Source organism: Oncorhynchus nerka, linkage group LG10 (genome assembly GCF_034236695.1).
Source record: "Oncorhynchus nerka isolate Pitt River linkage group LG10, Oner_Uvic_2.0, whole genome shotgun sequence".
Lineage (NCBI taxonomy): Eukaryota > Metazoa > Chordata > Actinopteri > Salmoniformes > Salmonidae > Oncorhynchus > Oncorhynchus nerka.
In genome coordinates this window covers 81149343-81164621 of record NC_088405.1, presented here as the reverse complement: position 1 = coordinate 81164621, position 15279 = coordinate 81149343, and the positions used below count along the sequence as shown (strand labels likewise).

The 15279-nt window shown below is 42.2% G+C and overlaps 1 protein-coding gene across 3 annotated transcripts; it reads left to right on the top strand.

Annotated features, from left to right (window-relative positions):
* The first annotated feature begins 15 nt into the window (after window positions 1-15).
* tmem248 (transmembrane protein 248) lies at window positions 16-15063 on the top strand. 3 transcript variants are annotated; one of them, XM_029671534.2, is made up of 8 exons: window positions 16-313; window positions 1071-1299; window positions 1699-1857; window positions 2159-2444; window positions 7018-7168; window positions 7614-7797; window positions 9189-9335; window positions 11929-15063. In XM_029671534.2, the coding sequence occupies exons 2-8, from the start codon at window positions 1237-1239 to the stop codon at window positions 11947-11949; spliced, it is 1011 nt and encodes a 336-aa protein (XP_029527394.1). In that variant the 5' UTR covers window positions 16-313; window positions 1071-1236; the 3' UTR covers window positions 11950-15063. The 3 variants fall into 3 exon arrangements, with proteins under 3 accessions (XP_029527394.1, XP_029527396.1, XP_029527397.1); XM_029671536.2 differs by lacking the exon at window positions 1071-1299 and having other exon boundaries at window positions 17-313; XM_029671537.2 differs by lacking the exon at window positions 16-313 and having other exon boundaries at window positions 1283-1299; window positions 1392-1857.
* Window positions 15064-15279: the final 216 nt, after the last annotated feature.

The window sequence follows — 15279 nt, the reverse complement described above, 5'->3', positions numbered from 1 at the left end:
AAATTCTTCAGAATATTAAAATAGTACGTAAAACTAGCAACATATCTCCGCAGTGGGGGGGGAACGACCGAGTAAAACAAGGTTAATAAACAAACAGATGTGTAACATTTGAGCCTCGCTGGGATAGGCAAATAATGGAAAGGAGTAAGTGGTTATTTCAAAACTAAAATCCCGACTGTCCCCATTCTCCGATCTTTACTTTTCCCGGGACTCTGCGACTAGACACTCCGCTAGCAAGTATAGTAGCGCGCGCTAGTTAGCCCGTCAGCGAAGCCACATAATATCTGCTAACTTCGTGCGCGCTGAGAAAATGGTGAGTTTTTATTATATTTAACTATTATCTATTGTTAACATGTGTTCGATATAGCACCCCACGTAAGTAAGGCCTTTTACTATAGTTCAGATGGCTAACTTTAGTTAATACCTCTCGGTGTATTTGGCTAGCTAGATGGCTAACGACGTTAGCATAACTACGTTAGTTACAGTACATCATCTGCTTTAAATGTTGATTGTTTTGGCTAAAGTTAGCTAGTTTAGGTAGTTTACAAATAATCAACTCGGTTGCTTACAATCCATATGTTAGCTAACTAACTAGCCAAAATAATTACCAGTGGCAGTATATTGCCATTCATGTATTGTATTTAACGCGTTACCTAGCTAACGTTAACTAATTGCAGCCATAACGTTAGTTAGTTAACTAACGTTAAAGCATACTCACATCGACACAATACATTGTGAATTAACTAACGTTAACAAGCTAACTACTAGCTAACGTTTGTGTATTATTTTCGTTTTTAATATGGCAACCAGCGCTAGCTAACGTTAGTCATGTAATTCTACTTTACTTGGTAGATAGGGAGCTAGCTAGTTAGCATTGTAAACCACAACTAGAATTGTACTAACCAAGGTACATTGTTGTCATTCATGCCTTCTATATTCTGTCAAATTGGATCCCGAAGACCTTGCCAACAAGCAGCCTGTGATGAGGCTAAAATAGATCCTTAAGTAATAAACAACAACAATCAGAGTGTGTGCAGCATGTTTCAACAGGAATATCCCTTGTCTTTCAGGTCTTATGCAAGGTTGCATGGCACCCCATTTTAGTGTGAGCTTGAACTAAGGACATTGACTTTCAGGCATCTATTTTTCGCTGTATACAAAGAAGGGGGAAGCAGCGCAGTAGTTTCTCTTTGGCAACGTGCGTAGTGGTTTGGCAGCCCTGTTGAGGGCCCAGGGATGTACTCACGCAATTCAGTATGGAGTTATGTCAGATGTGTGTTCATGTCTTTGATGAAAAAGGTAAGTAGACATTCTCATTACCTCACGCCACATAATTCGCTTGTTTTCTGGCAGGGATGCAAGCTCTGATACTGTTTCTTCCCTCTTTGCAGCAATACGTTTCTTGAACCATGAAAACCACTTCGGTGTGGAGTAAATGCCAATTAATGATTGTCATAAACAATCCCTCTCTGTGCCCCAGTTGAGTCAATCAACCATGCTGTTTTTTCATAAATGTTATGCCAGTATCGCAAGCTCATTATTTTCTCCAGTTAGCCACACAGCAAATGCCTTTGAGTATTTGTGTCCATTGTTTGTCTTTGACACTTTTCATCAAGCTTGATGAGTTGAGACCTGGCATTGTATGAGCCTGAGGCACAGTGAAACCAAATTAGGTGTGCATGCCTTGTCTGTCTGCAGGTGTACCTGTTAAATCCTCTGGAGAACCTGAGGAGCTACATCAATAATCGTCCACCACTGGTCATTTTTATGGTCAGCGTCAGCGCCGTGGCCATCGCCTTCCTCACCATCGGCTACTTCTTCAAAATCAAGGAGATCAAATCCCCAGAGATGACTGAGGTAGGAGGGACACGCCTCCCACTGGTACATCAATACGGATGCTGTCATAGGAACATGTACAAAACCCATGCAGCAGGAGGTTTCTTGATATCTGAAGCTGAACTATACATGGCTGTCATACATCAAAGTTATTAGCTCATTTAGCTGAACTAATTTCTTGAAGTGTGACTTAATAGTCACAATTTAACCTAACCATATTATTGGTGATTATTTAAAAATATTCAACAGCCATAGGCTGTGCTATTCAACAGCAGAGCCACAGATGGATAGATGCATGACTCAGTCTCCTCCCCTTCTCCAGGACTGGAACATCTTCCTTCTGCGCTTCAACGAGATTGACTTCTGCGTATCAGAGAATGAGACGCTCAAGCACAGCCTGAACGAGTCAACCACGCCCGAAAGCACGGTGACCAGTGGCCAGGCGCGCTCCAGCACCCAGGCCCCGCTGCTTCTGGAGGACCCGGGCCCGATCAATATCTCTGTTCCCATCACCCTTACCCTGGACCCACTGAGGCCCTTCGGGGGCTACTCACGTAACATCACCCACCTCTACGCCACCGTGCTGGTGGGACAGGTCGGCCTGGCCGGTGAGTCCACTTGTGTCTTCAGTCCCTTCTTCCTCCATGTTACAGGGTCTATGTGCATTAATCCTTTTCACACTATCGTACCGAGCTGCTTAAATGTTTTCTTGCACATTGTCCTTTTCAGCACAGGTCCAGCAACTATGGTGGATGCAAAGTCTATAAAAAAACAACACTGTGTTGAAGTGTGTTATTTGACTGTCCAAGCCAATACATTATTTATTTAGTTGTGAGTTCGATTCACCTGTAAGTGGATGCAGGAAAGCGGTGACTTTATGACTGTAAGTAGCCATCCTTTGCGTAAGCATTTGTTTTGTGTTTTTGTCACAACTCCTCAGGAGTGAGTGTTGTTAGCCAGTGCTTTGGTGGTTCAGTAAATCCTTTATCGATAGGTTTTGAGTTACCACAATTCACGGGGAACTTAAAGAGTGGCTCAGTGGGAGTGAACAGTGAAGCATTGTATAGTCAATCAGAGGCTAGTAGTCCAGATACTACTCCCAGTCTGTCCCATGGTAGGGAGAGGAACAAAGTGCCTTTGGCCTCTGTTGCTATGGAGTGTGTTTCAGGCCCAGACTGAATAGGTATTGATGTACCCCCCACCCCACCCTGTTTTTTTTTTTGCAATTTGCCACTCAACTGAGACAATAGTCCCTTGTCAACATAAGGATTATTAGAAATCAATGCCAAATTCCTTCTCCGTGCACGTCACCTGCTGGCTTTGCATGGGAATAGTAGGCCAGTCTCAAAAGCTGTCTGACTGTTTGAATATGTATGTTTGCAGTCCAGTGTTTTCTGGATCAAAGGAGGCTTAGGTGGCAGGGGACATGGTAGGAGGCCATCATCTTGGCGGTGTAATGACATTTTTAATTTAAGCCAGTTTCCTGCAATTCTACAAATTTCTCCATGAAGTTGAGATAATAATTTTTAGATTTGAAGCTAATTTCCTGCTGTTCTACATATTCTGCCATGGAGCTGAGAGAAATTTAAATTTTTTAAACAGTGCTGTGTTTTGCTCAAACATAATAATACTGTCAAATTCATTGTTCTTGGAATTTTTAGTTATCCCTCACTGTCTAGCTTTTATTTTGAGAATTGTTAGTTCTCAAATTATATTATAAAAAAATATATAGAGAGGTCCATTATCTTTTCTACATACATCAAATCAAATTATTTGTCACATGCACCGAATACAATCTTAATGTGAAATGCTTACTTAAAAGACTTTAACCAACAATGCAGTTCAAGAAAGCGTTAAGAAAATATTTACCAAATAAACTAAAGTAAAAAAGTAATGCAATAAAATATCGAGCCTATATACATGGGATTCGTTGTGCGGGGGTAGGTTAGTCAAGGTAATTTGTACATGTAGGTACGGGTGAAGTGACTATGCATAGATAATAAACAGCGAGTAGCAGCAGTGTAAAAACAAATGGGGGGGGGGGGGGGTCAGTGTAAAATAGTCTGAGTGGCCATTTGATTAATTGTTCAGCTGTCTTATGGCTTGGGGATAGAAGCTGTTAAGGAGCATTTTGGTCCTAGACTTGGCGCTCCGTAACTGCTTTCCTCTGCCACTGCCAAGTATATAGGTCCTGGATGGTAAGGAAGCTTGGCCCCAGTGATGTACTGGGGTGTACGTGCTATATTCTGTAGCGCCTTACAGTCAGATGCCGAGCAGTTGCCTTCCCAGACGGTGATGAAACCGATCGGGATGCTCTTGATGGTGCAGATTTAGAACTTTTTGAGGATCTGTGGACCCATGCCAAATCTTTTCAGTCTTCTGATGGGGAAAATATGTTGTGCCCTCTTCACGACTGTCTTGGTGTGTTTGGACTGTCGTGGAAATTCTTACACAGTCAATCTAAGTCAATCTTAATTGAATCATTGTTTATTTGTCAGCGTGCTGGAGAGGTTCCAGCCAACTCCATGCACCGTAGTACACATGTCAATCTGGAGCTCTGCCTGGGCAGTCGCAGCTGTTGTCTTATATATGGCTACACGCAGAGAAGTTATATTTATATGATTTAGCATAATTAATTGATCATTACCATTTTGTTTCATTCATGTGACCGACCAATACCTCATGAAGCTTCTTCTCTCTAAGCTGAGACCTTTAACTGAGTTCTTTCGTTCGTAAAAACAAGGTCTGGGCATACTGCCAAATTGCAGCTACTGATAGTGAGGATTCGTTCAGTCAGCAACTTGCATGAACAAAGTGATGAGTTATAAGAAAAGCACAAAAATAAACATTTGCTGTACAAGACCATGATATTTAGTTGGTGATGTGGACACCAAGGAACTTGAAACTCTCGACCCGCTCCGCTACAGCCCCGTCGATGTTAATGGGGGCTGTTCGGGCCGCCTTTTCCTGTAGTCCACAATTAGCTCCTTTGTCTTGCTCACATTGAGGGAGAGGTTGTTGTCCTGGCACCACACTGCCAGGTCTCTGACCTCCCTATAGGCTGTCTACCACTTGTGGCAACAGCAAACTTAATGATGGCGTTGGAGTTGTATTTGGCTACTCAGTCATGGCTGAACAGGGAGTACAGTAGGGGACTAAGCACGCACCCCTGAGGGGCACCAATGTTGCAGCTCAGCGTGGCAGACGTGTTGTTGTGTGATATCTGATTAAGTCGTTTACACTCTGTCTTTTCCTTCCCAATAGTTTTTTTGCCCTGCCCAAGTTTTTCAATGGCAGAAAAACCCCTGCAGTCAGCGTTAGTTTTCCCCCCAAAATACAACTTTACATGTGAATTGAATTACATATATCGATGGCGGCTAAATGGGCTGTTGCAGGACATATGTCATATTCCTTACAGTGGAGCTCTTGTCAACTGTCAATGTCCAGGGGCCAACTGTGATGCTGTTTTACCTGTCAGGAGTACTTACAAGCAACGTTTCCTCAATTTTGGCACTGAGCAAACTCTGCAACTTCCGGTGCATGTTAACTGTGAACAGTGAGGCTGTACTAGCTTTACCTTTTAAGTGGCCAAGTAGGCTACTGTGGCTATTTGATCATAATGTATGCCTACTAAGAAAAACAATGGAGAAAAACACATCCCCGTTCTATCATTCAGCCTACGGTAGCAGCCATTCTGTGGTGTTCAATGCTTACATTCCATGAGACTAAGAAAATCAAAAACATGCAGGGCTTGCCATTAACCTGTTTATCCACTTGTCCTTCAGACAAGGGAGGTGACTGAACATGTTGTGTTTGATGCAAGAAACTACTTTACAGAATCAGACATTATGCTGCCTATTGGCTGTCTCAAAATACAACACTGTCCCTTTTAACCTCTACTGGATCAATGCTCAACCCCCCGCCCGACGATTGAGGTAACGTGCGCTAATGTGATTAGCATGACGTAGTAAGTAACCAGAACATTTCCCAGGACATAGGCATATCTGATATGGGCAGAAAGCTTAAATTCTTGTTAATCTAACTGCACTGTCCAATTTACAGTACCTATTACAGTGAAATAATACCATGCTATTGTTTGAGGAGAGTGCACAGTTATGAACTTGAAAATGTATCAATAAACCAATTAGGCACATTTGGGCAGACTTGATACAACATTTTGAACAGTAATGCAATGGTTCATTGGCTCAGTCTGACACTGCACATACACTGCTGCCATCTATTGGTCAAAATTGAAATTGTGACTAGAGTCCTATGTCATATAATGGTTTTTCTCTTGCATTTCAAAGATGAAAGATGAAAAAGAAACGCTTTAAAAAAAAAGTTTTAACAGATCTAATGTGTTATGTTCTCCTACATTAATTTTACATTTCCACACACTTCAAAGTGTTTACTTTCAAATGGTATCAAGAAAATGCATATCCTTGCTTCAGGTACTGAGCTACAGGCAGTTAGATTTGGTATGTAATTTTAGGCAAAAAAAAAGTTTTTAAAAGCGTCCGATCCTTAAGTTAAGACACAAAGGTCTTTACCTGTCTTGCTTTTCAAAGATGGATAGAAATGTGCACATGTTGTGCTTTTGTTGGAAGCAACCACTCTCCATTGTTGACTATAAATGAGCTATAACTGGGCTAATAACTCACTAACTAGCAAAGAATATGAACAAATGTGTACACATGGCTACATGCAACTATCACTTTGATCTCAAAACAAGGCATCTACTCACGACCGCTCATGCTGTAGCCTAAACACAGTCCAGTTCAAAGTGAATGGCACAGATCCATATATGGCAATGCCTATTTGGATATAGGCCTACCCCAACTCTGATTGGTTATGGCGCACCGGTCTGTGTAGAGTACTGACTTGCCTGTCAGTGTAATAGAATCCTATTCTAATGGCACTACCTATAAGAACGTCTCTTGCACAGTTATTTTTGCATACTAAATCTTGCGTAGTTAGTTTTTGTTTCGGTATATTACATTGAGAGTGGCTATTGCGTTGATTCGTTCACAATTCCCAAAGTGGAGTGAAACGTTGACAGTGTTAACTAAAGGGGAGAACTGTAGAAAGTTGAGTGAAGTTCAATCTTATTCTGTGTGGCAGTCCGAGGGGAGCTGCACGCATCTTAGAGGGAACATTGCTTACGTGTGTGTGTCCTCAAAGGCAGGGATGCCCACGAGGAGATGAACATCACCTTCACACTGCCAGCGTCATGGAATTCTGATGAGTGCGTGCTGCACGGCCACTGTGAACAAGTGGTGTTTAGCACTTGTATGACCATCACTGCTGCCAGCAACGTCTTCCCTGTCACAGTGTGAGTGCCACTAAACCCCTGAATTGTGATGCATCCATATACTAAATGATCTTTGTATTTCATGACTAGACCTGTATTTGATAGTCAATGTTGGACTTTCATTTAGGCAATCTTGTAATACGTATAGTGAAATATTAAAATTACTTTTGACATTGGAATAAAACTGATGGAATCATCATGACAGTGAATAACCTCACATTAGTAACACTGACAACTAAGTGCACACTGTTCGTAGAATATCAGTTGTACTACGGTACAAGGAGACTTTTGTATTAAATTCAAGTTTTATCAAGCTGAGTACTAAGCATTGGTGCAGAACTTCATGGTCCAAACAGAATAGTCTTAACATAGAACCAAGAGATTTTTCATGACCACGTCTCCTGACCATAATAAAATAGAATGGAACAGGGCAAGATATTAAAGTTTATTAAATGTTGCCTTCCAGGCAACCGCCCCACTGTGTCCCAGAGACCTACACCAACGCCACGTCCTGGTACAAGATCTTCACCACGGCCCGTGACTCGGACACCAAGTACACGCAGGACTACAACCCTTTCTGGTGTTACAAAGGAGCCATCGGCAAGGTGTACCACACCCTCAACCCCAAGCTGACCGTCATCGTGCCAGACGTGAGTCAGCAGCCACTGTCTGCAGCAGTGCTGTTTTATGTCCGAGTCCCAAATGGCACCGTATCCTCTAGTGCACAGCTTTTAACCAGTGCCCTATGGGTGCTATTTCAGACGCAGCCTGTGTTTGTGGATAACCTTGCTGAGGGTTTAGACTGAGAACGTTTGAGAGTAAAGCCTTTTACACTACATGGCCAAAAGTACTCGTCAAACATCTCATTCCAAAAACATGACGTTAATATGGAGTTGGTCCTTCCTTTGCTGCTATAACAGCCTCCATTCTTCTTGGAAGGCTGCGTGCACTTGCTTCCATTCAGCCACAAGCATTAGTGAGGTTGGGCACGTATGTTGGTCGATTATGCTACCTGTTCCAATGAATAGTGCCAACCATAAAGTTTGCTGGAGGAGGAATAATTTTTTTCCATGATTCGGGCTAGTCCACTTAGTTCCATTGAAGGGAAATGTTAAAGCTACAGCATACAATGACATTCTAGGCGATTCTGTGCTTCCAACTTTGTTGCAACAGTTTGTGGAAGGAACTTTCCTGTTTCAACATGACAAAGCCCCCGTGCAAAAAGCGAGGTCCATACAGAAATGGTTTGTTGAGATCGGTGTGGAAGAACATGACTGCCCTGCACAGAGCCCTGACCTCAACCCCATCGAACACCTTTGGGATGAGTTGGAACGCCGACTGCGAGCCAGGCCTAATTGCTCAACATCAGTGCCAGACCTCACTAATGCTCTTGTGGCTGAATGGAAGCAAGTCCCCGTGGCAATGTGGAAAGCCTTCCCAGAGGAGTGGAGGCTGTTATAGCAGCAAAAGGGCGGACCAACTCCATATTAATACCCATGATTTAGAATTAAATGTTCAACAAGCCGGTGTCCACATACTTTTAGCCATGTAGTGTACGTAATCAAAATGAGTCCATTTAAGAAGATAAGTACTGTTTTTGGTATACAGCTTGGACATAGGCGCTTGTCTAGTTTAATTATGTGTAACTTCATATCATGAGTGATTTTTATTTTTATCATCCTTCTGTGTTCTCTCAAATTCAATTTTATAATGCATTCATAATGGAAACTGTAAATCTAAATCCCCAAGTGCACATTAGCTAATATGTTCTAACTGACTAAAGATAGAGCAATATTGCAGAAGCACAATTTGCAATTAAATTACATTTGACTTTAACCAGATTTATCCTAGGGGACCAATGGCATTATTCAATTACCAACCAGTTTTCCTAAAACATTATTTATATTTGAAATGACAGGAACAATACATGGGGGGGTTTGCTATTAGAGAAAATAGCCAGTTTCCCAGTACAGTATGCAGTATGTCGTCCTTCATGAGGTAGTGTTTACCTGGCACTGAGGCTATTTCTCTCTTTTTGCAGGACGACCGCTCACTCATCAACCTACACCTAATGCACACCAGCTACTTCCTCTTTGTGATGGTCATCACCATGTTCTGTTATGCTGTCATCAAGGGCCGGCCAGGGAAAGTACGGACAACCACCAACCCAGACTTTTGCGCTGAAAAGGTAGGTAGGTGTAGGGTGAAGTTGCCCTTAGACACTGATATTGGGTCAGTTTAGAATTTTCCACCACTAATGGTAGAGGTTTGGGGGAGGCAAAGCTGATCCTAGATCTGTATCTAGGGGAAACTTCACCCGGAGTGAAAAGGTACAACAGAATGCAATACAGAGCAATAATACACAGCACAACACAGCTAGTCACCTTTTATATCGCATTCAACAGTGTGAAAAGATATTGCTGAGTCTCTGGGGTAAAACTGTCATTTTGTTAATAAAACCAATAAATGCCGACCCTTCTACATCCCGTGGGAGTTTTCAGCTGTTATCGTGACTGTTGTATACATTCCACCTCAGGATAAGAAAAATAGCAAGCTGGCACTTAGTGAACTGTACAAGGCTATAATCAAGCAAGAAAATCTACATCCAGAGGCCGCTTTTCTGGTTGCCAGCTATTTTAATTTTTCTTCACTATTACAAGTGATGCCCACAAGCAAGCATACAAGGCCACCCTCGTCCACCATTTGGCAAATCAGATCACGACTCTGTACTCCTGCTTCCAGAAACTCAAACATTAAGTACCTGTGACACTCTCCGTTGAGAAATGGTCACCTGAATCAGAGCTTATGCTGCTTTGCTAGCGCTGATTGGAATATGTTTAACATTGATGAGTTTATCACCCCCGTCACCGGTTTCATTAGAAAATGGATTAGCGACATTGTCGCCACGGTGAGGGTTTGCTGCTTCCCCAAAGAAAAGCCCTGTATTAACACTGAGGTTGGTGCTACTGCACACAGAGCTATCGTAGACAATCTTGAAGCAACAGTGCAGGACCGGAATAAGTACAAGGAGTCCCGCTATGAACTCTGCAGAGTCATCAAACAAGCAAAAGGACAGTATAGGAATAAGGTGGAATCATACTACACAGGTTCCAACGCCCGCTGCATGTGGCAGGGGTTACAGTCCATTACGGATTACAAAGGAAGACCCAACCGTGATCTGCCCAACTATGCCTCTCTACCAGACGAGGTTAATGCATTTTATGCACGCTTTAACAACAACGACATCGTGCCGAGTGTGAGGGACGTCCTACCCAGAGGATTGGGTGATCTCGCTCTCCGAGAACGATGTGAGAAAAGGTCTTTAACACCCGCAAGGCCACAGGACCCGACGGTATTCCAGAGCGTGTTCTCGGATCATGCGCAGGACAGCTGGCAGGCATATTCACGGTCATTTTCAACCTCTCCTTGTCCGTCTGTAATCCCCAAAGATTACAGACGGACAAGAACATACCACAATGACTACCGCCCTGTAGCGCTCACTTTTGTAATCATGAAGTGCTTTGAGAGGCTGGTTATGGCACCCTAGACCCACTTCAATTTGCATACCGCCCCAACAGAGCCATAGATGAAGCAATCTCAATTGCTCTCCACACTCCTTACCCACCTAGATAAGAGGAATGCCTATGAAAATGCTGTTCATTGACTACAGCTTAGCGTTCAACACCTCCGCCACGCTGGCCCATAACACAGGGGCGCCACAGGGGTGTGCTTATTCCCCTCTTATACTCCCTGTTCACCCACGACTGCGTGACCACGCACGATTCCATCACCATCAAGTTTGCTGATGACATGACGGTGATAGGCCTGATCACTGGCGATGATGAGTCAGCCTACAGGGAGGAGGTCAGTGACCAGGCAGTGTGGTGCTAGAACAACAACCTCTCCGTGAACATCATTAAGACCAAGGAGCTAATGAGGGGGTGAGAATGCCCACATTGACGGAGCTTCAAATTCCTCGTATCCAAATCACTAAAGGCTTAAAATGGCGACAGCGCCTCCACCTCAGGAGGTTGAAAAAATTTGGCATTGTCCCTCATTCTCAAAGTTCTACAGCTGTACCATTGTGAGCATTTTGACTGGCTGCATCACTGCCTGGTATGGCAATAGCACCTCGCTACAGAGGGTGGTGCAGCCAGCTCCGTACATCACTGGGGCACAGCTCCCTGCCATCCAAGACATCCATATCAGGTGGTGTGGTAGGAAGGCCTGGAAAATCGGTAGACTCCAACCACCCAAGCCATGGACTAATCTCTCTGCTTCTGCACGGCAAGCAGTACCGGTGCATCAAGTCTGGCATCAACAGGCTCTCAGCTTCTATCCCCAAGCAATAAGACTGACGACATAGCTAGCAAAATAGCCACACATACGGAGTCATCCTTATTGACCTTTTCTTTTTACACTGACTCTATGCACACTCACAGGCCCGACACACTCAGTCAATCTGCTCACTCACACATAATAAATATATATATATATATATATATATATATATATATGCACATACATACTTGTGCATGTGACATTAAAACTTGAAAATTAAACAGATTTCCAGGTGTCTGATTTACAGTATCTGACGGAGCATTCCCGACATGCCTGAGCACTACAAAACTTGTTGCTCCTGTTTTACAGTTGACTTGGCTCATTAGGAAGCTGTTATTCAGCATAACATCCCTAGGGTCCTCATTTGTACGCTGTGACAGACTGGTCGGTTAGAGGGATGATTCTGCAGCGGCATTAATTAATTTTTTCTCTCCTCTCAGGTGGCCTTGTCAGAGGGGTAAGAAGAACTCTAGGATCGCCATCAGAACTGAAATGTAACCGAGGATGAAGTAAAATTAAAAAAGAACAGTTGCCTACTGAACCCTGAAAATAATACTGGGCTGTACAGCTCTGTGAATGCATTTTTCTGCAATGTTGGATCACTCCAACCAAAGACATATAAGTGCCTGTATCTACTGTGTAAATATTTGTAGGAACTCATGAATTCAGTACAGAAACAGTTTGCCTGAGCCCCCCCGTGCCATTGGTGACAAAATTCCAAAATGCAATATCAGCAAAGCTAGAAGTCCTAACGCAAAATTGACTGAATGGGAACTGCACTTCCACATTGTCACCAGTCTTTGTCCCATTTTCGTCACACATTTGACCCTCACATAATCCAGTCCGGGTAATACAAGTTCCTACGTGTCTTCATGTGTGTATGGTGAAAAGTCTTTGGTTTCCTCGTGACAACGGGCCTTTGTCACACTGAAATAAGATTTTGTTGCCTTTCTCTTCCCCTTTAGTTTCTTCATCATTCACTTGTGTATTCTTGAGTGGTTTATCCTTGCTTGCATTCTGAAAGTCCTGCAATTGTGTCTCTGTGTGTGGAAGGCCGGCTTACCCGCCTCAGGAGTGTTTTAGGCCACACGCCTTTTTATAGCACCTGGAAGTTACATTTGAACTGACAAGAGGCCTGTCTATGTCAAGTGGACTTCAAGAAAGATTGGTAGCAACAAAATGTAAACCTCCATCTCCTATGTTCTTCCAATAAGCTTGTTGCTTTAAATCAAGTGTTGTGATACTTCTGACATCTAAGCTTGTCATGCATAGCAGAAAGAACGCTCTTTTTCCTTGAATTTAGTGTATGCTGACGACTGGTAGGCCCTTGAGTAATAAAAAGTTGGAATGCATGTTAATAATTGTTTGTGCTCTATTTTAAGCACTATTGTTTTTAGTGTGGGTTCTGGTAATGGAGAAGTGTGTAATTGTGGAATGATTTATTGTATATGACAAAGCTCTTCACTGGCAACGATTAATCAATTTTGATTCACCTCTTTTTTTTTATTATTTCAATTTGTTCCGTTATTGATATACTTAATGAATGTAAAAGCTACACAATCAATTTACAGCAGCGATCCAACATTACAACTATGATAACTAAATGTACAAACATTTATTCCAAACTATTTGGAATGTGATGTACCTTTTTTTGTTTAGATTTTAGTTTTGTCAATGAGCCTTTACCCCAAACTTTAATTTCCAGTTTTGTTTTGACACAACAGTATTTTCATTATATTGTTGTTTTTCTTGTTGCAATTACTTTTTTAAAATTGCATATTTTTCATCTGTCAATTTCTCAAACATGTCAGTATGATCCTAGCTTTTATTTGAGGATGATTGAATGGATCCCTTATCATTTTTAGAATTGGTTTTCGGATTTCACTTGAAATGGGTTTTAAGGGTGCTGTCATATCAACTTGGTTTTCCTGCAGTAGCTAACCGAGTGTGGCATACAATACACGCCCCCCTCCATAGAACTGCATTAATTCCACTGATCTCTCCTCTCTTGTTAGTTCAGAAGTTCATGTTAAGGTTTAAACTATGCAGCTGTAGGTGGGTGCATCCAAATCCTTTTTGTCTAGTGCTTTCAGTCAGAGCTGAATATATTACATTGTAGTGTGTCATTTCATAAGTACATAGTAAAGACTGTGTCCTGGGTTGATGGGTGACCAACAAAGCATTTTTTTGTCAGCCCAGCAACCATTCATTGTAATGCCTATGATTTTGTCCTTTTCTTCCCTGTGAGAAATGCCTGCCCATTTGAAAGATTGCCTTAATATTACTTTGTTGTTTTTGTCCTCGATGTAGATGGCTGTAGGTCTGTCTGTTTTTTGCTTTCAGTTCATGCTCATCATCCCGTCATTCAGAATGATCTCCATAGGCATCACATCAGGCTTAGCTTGCCAAATGTGTCCCTGGGTTTCGTCACACCCTGTATGTAGTATAGTTGACTATACGATCACCAACATTTTGTGTTATGGTACAGGAGGTATCTTAGATATGAATTTGACCTTACTCTCACAGCACAGGATATTAGTTATGTGTTCTCACCCGGACCTTAAATGTTACGACATCCATCCCCCAATACTGAGCATGGCAACCATTTGACCTGGTTTTCCTTCAATTCTTATAGCAGCACATTATGCCTTTTGCACTAACCTGCTGCACCATCCCAGTAAAAAGCTCCTCTGTTTAAATGTGAATACAAGGGGTCAAAGGTAATGATGACCAAAACTTTTCTCCAGTGCAACTGTAAATTATTTGAGTTGAAATAAACTTGTCATCTGTTGAAGATATTTGTGTTCACATTTCTCCTCTCTATCCCAACATGTTCTATGTCTCCACCTTAGCATCCTACCTACAGTTAACTGACCATATATGCCATCTTAAACTGCAGCTCAACAATTGGGACGGTATCTATGTAATAGAGTAAATAACATTCAGCTTGATTTTCAACCATGACAAATGGTCCAAACACGAAATTTGGCATGTCTTTGTTTTGAGATTCACATAGATTGACATTTGCGTCAGTCATTACATATTTTGTCCTACAAAACATTCACCATCATCATCCTGTCTTTGAAGCCTTCTCTCACTTTTTTTTTTATCCATGGGCCCTCAACTCATTTGATTGTTTACTTTTTCAATGTAGGTAACCTATAGAAACTACTGAAAACCATACATTAGAAATGGCTGGTTCCATTCCAGTTTGCAACCTGCGTTTCTGTGAAGAAAGATTCATTTTGTTCCTGGCACTGAAATGGCAGTGATGGTGACGTCTATCTTATTAAACGGAAATTGACAGAAGACAGACAGCCTCCTGGGCTGTTGTTCAGATCATATTGATCTCCCCCTCTTTCGTGTGGCTCAGTAATTGTATTTGTGGATGGTTTTCTCCAACTCAAAACACAAGTATGATGCCATTGCAATTCTTTCACTTGTCTTGTTGCATGATTGAAATGTTAACAACCGCTGCTCCGTTTGTATGATGATTGACAATCCCTCTGTTTCTGTACTGTTCGTAAAATAGGCATATGCTTTGCTGAATAAAATCAAGTTGGACTACTGATGAATATGTTCTACTGTCAAATTCAATTGATACTTGGTGACCATGGCACGCAACCTGTCTTTTTATGACCCTGGTGAAGGACTGTGGCACTCTGGGACTTATTCAAGAGGGTGCGACGCTACAGAATGTTTAGAACTAATGCAGAAAAGTGGATAATATCAGTTCTACACACAATTTCTATATTCAACATTCAGGGTATTGCACCCCACTAAACAGGCCC

Coding starts and splice junctions, on each gene's coding strand:
- tmem248 (XM_029671534.2), top strand. CDS start 1,237: ATGTACTCACGCAATTCAGTATGGAGTTATGTCAGATGTGTGTTCATG. Junction 1,858..2,158: donor AATCCCCAGAGATGACTGAG/GTAGGAGGGACA, acceptor CCCCTTCTCCAG/GACTGGAACATCTTCCTTCT. Junction 7,798..9,188: donor TGACCGTCATCGTGCCAGAC/GTGAGTCAGCAG, acceptor CTCTTTTTGCAG/GACGACCGCTCACTCATCAA.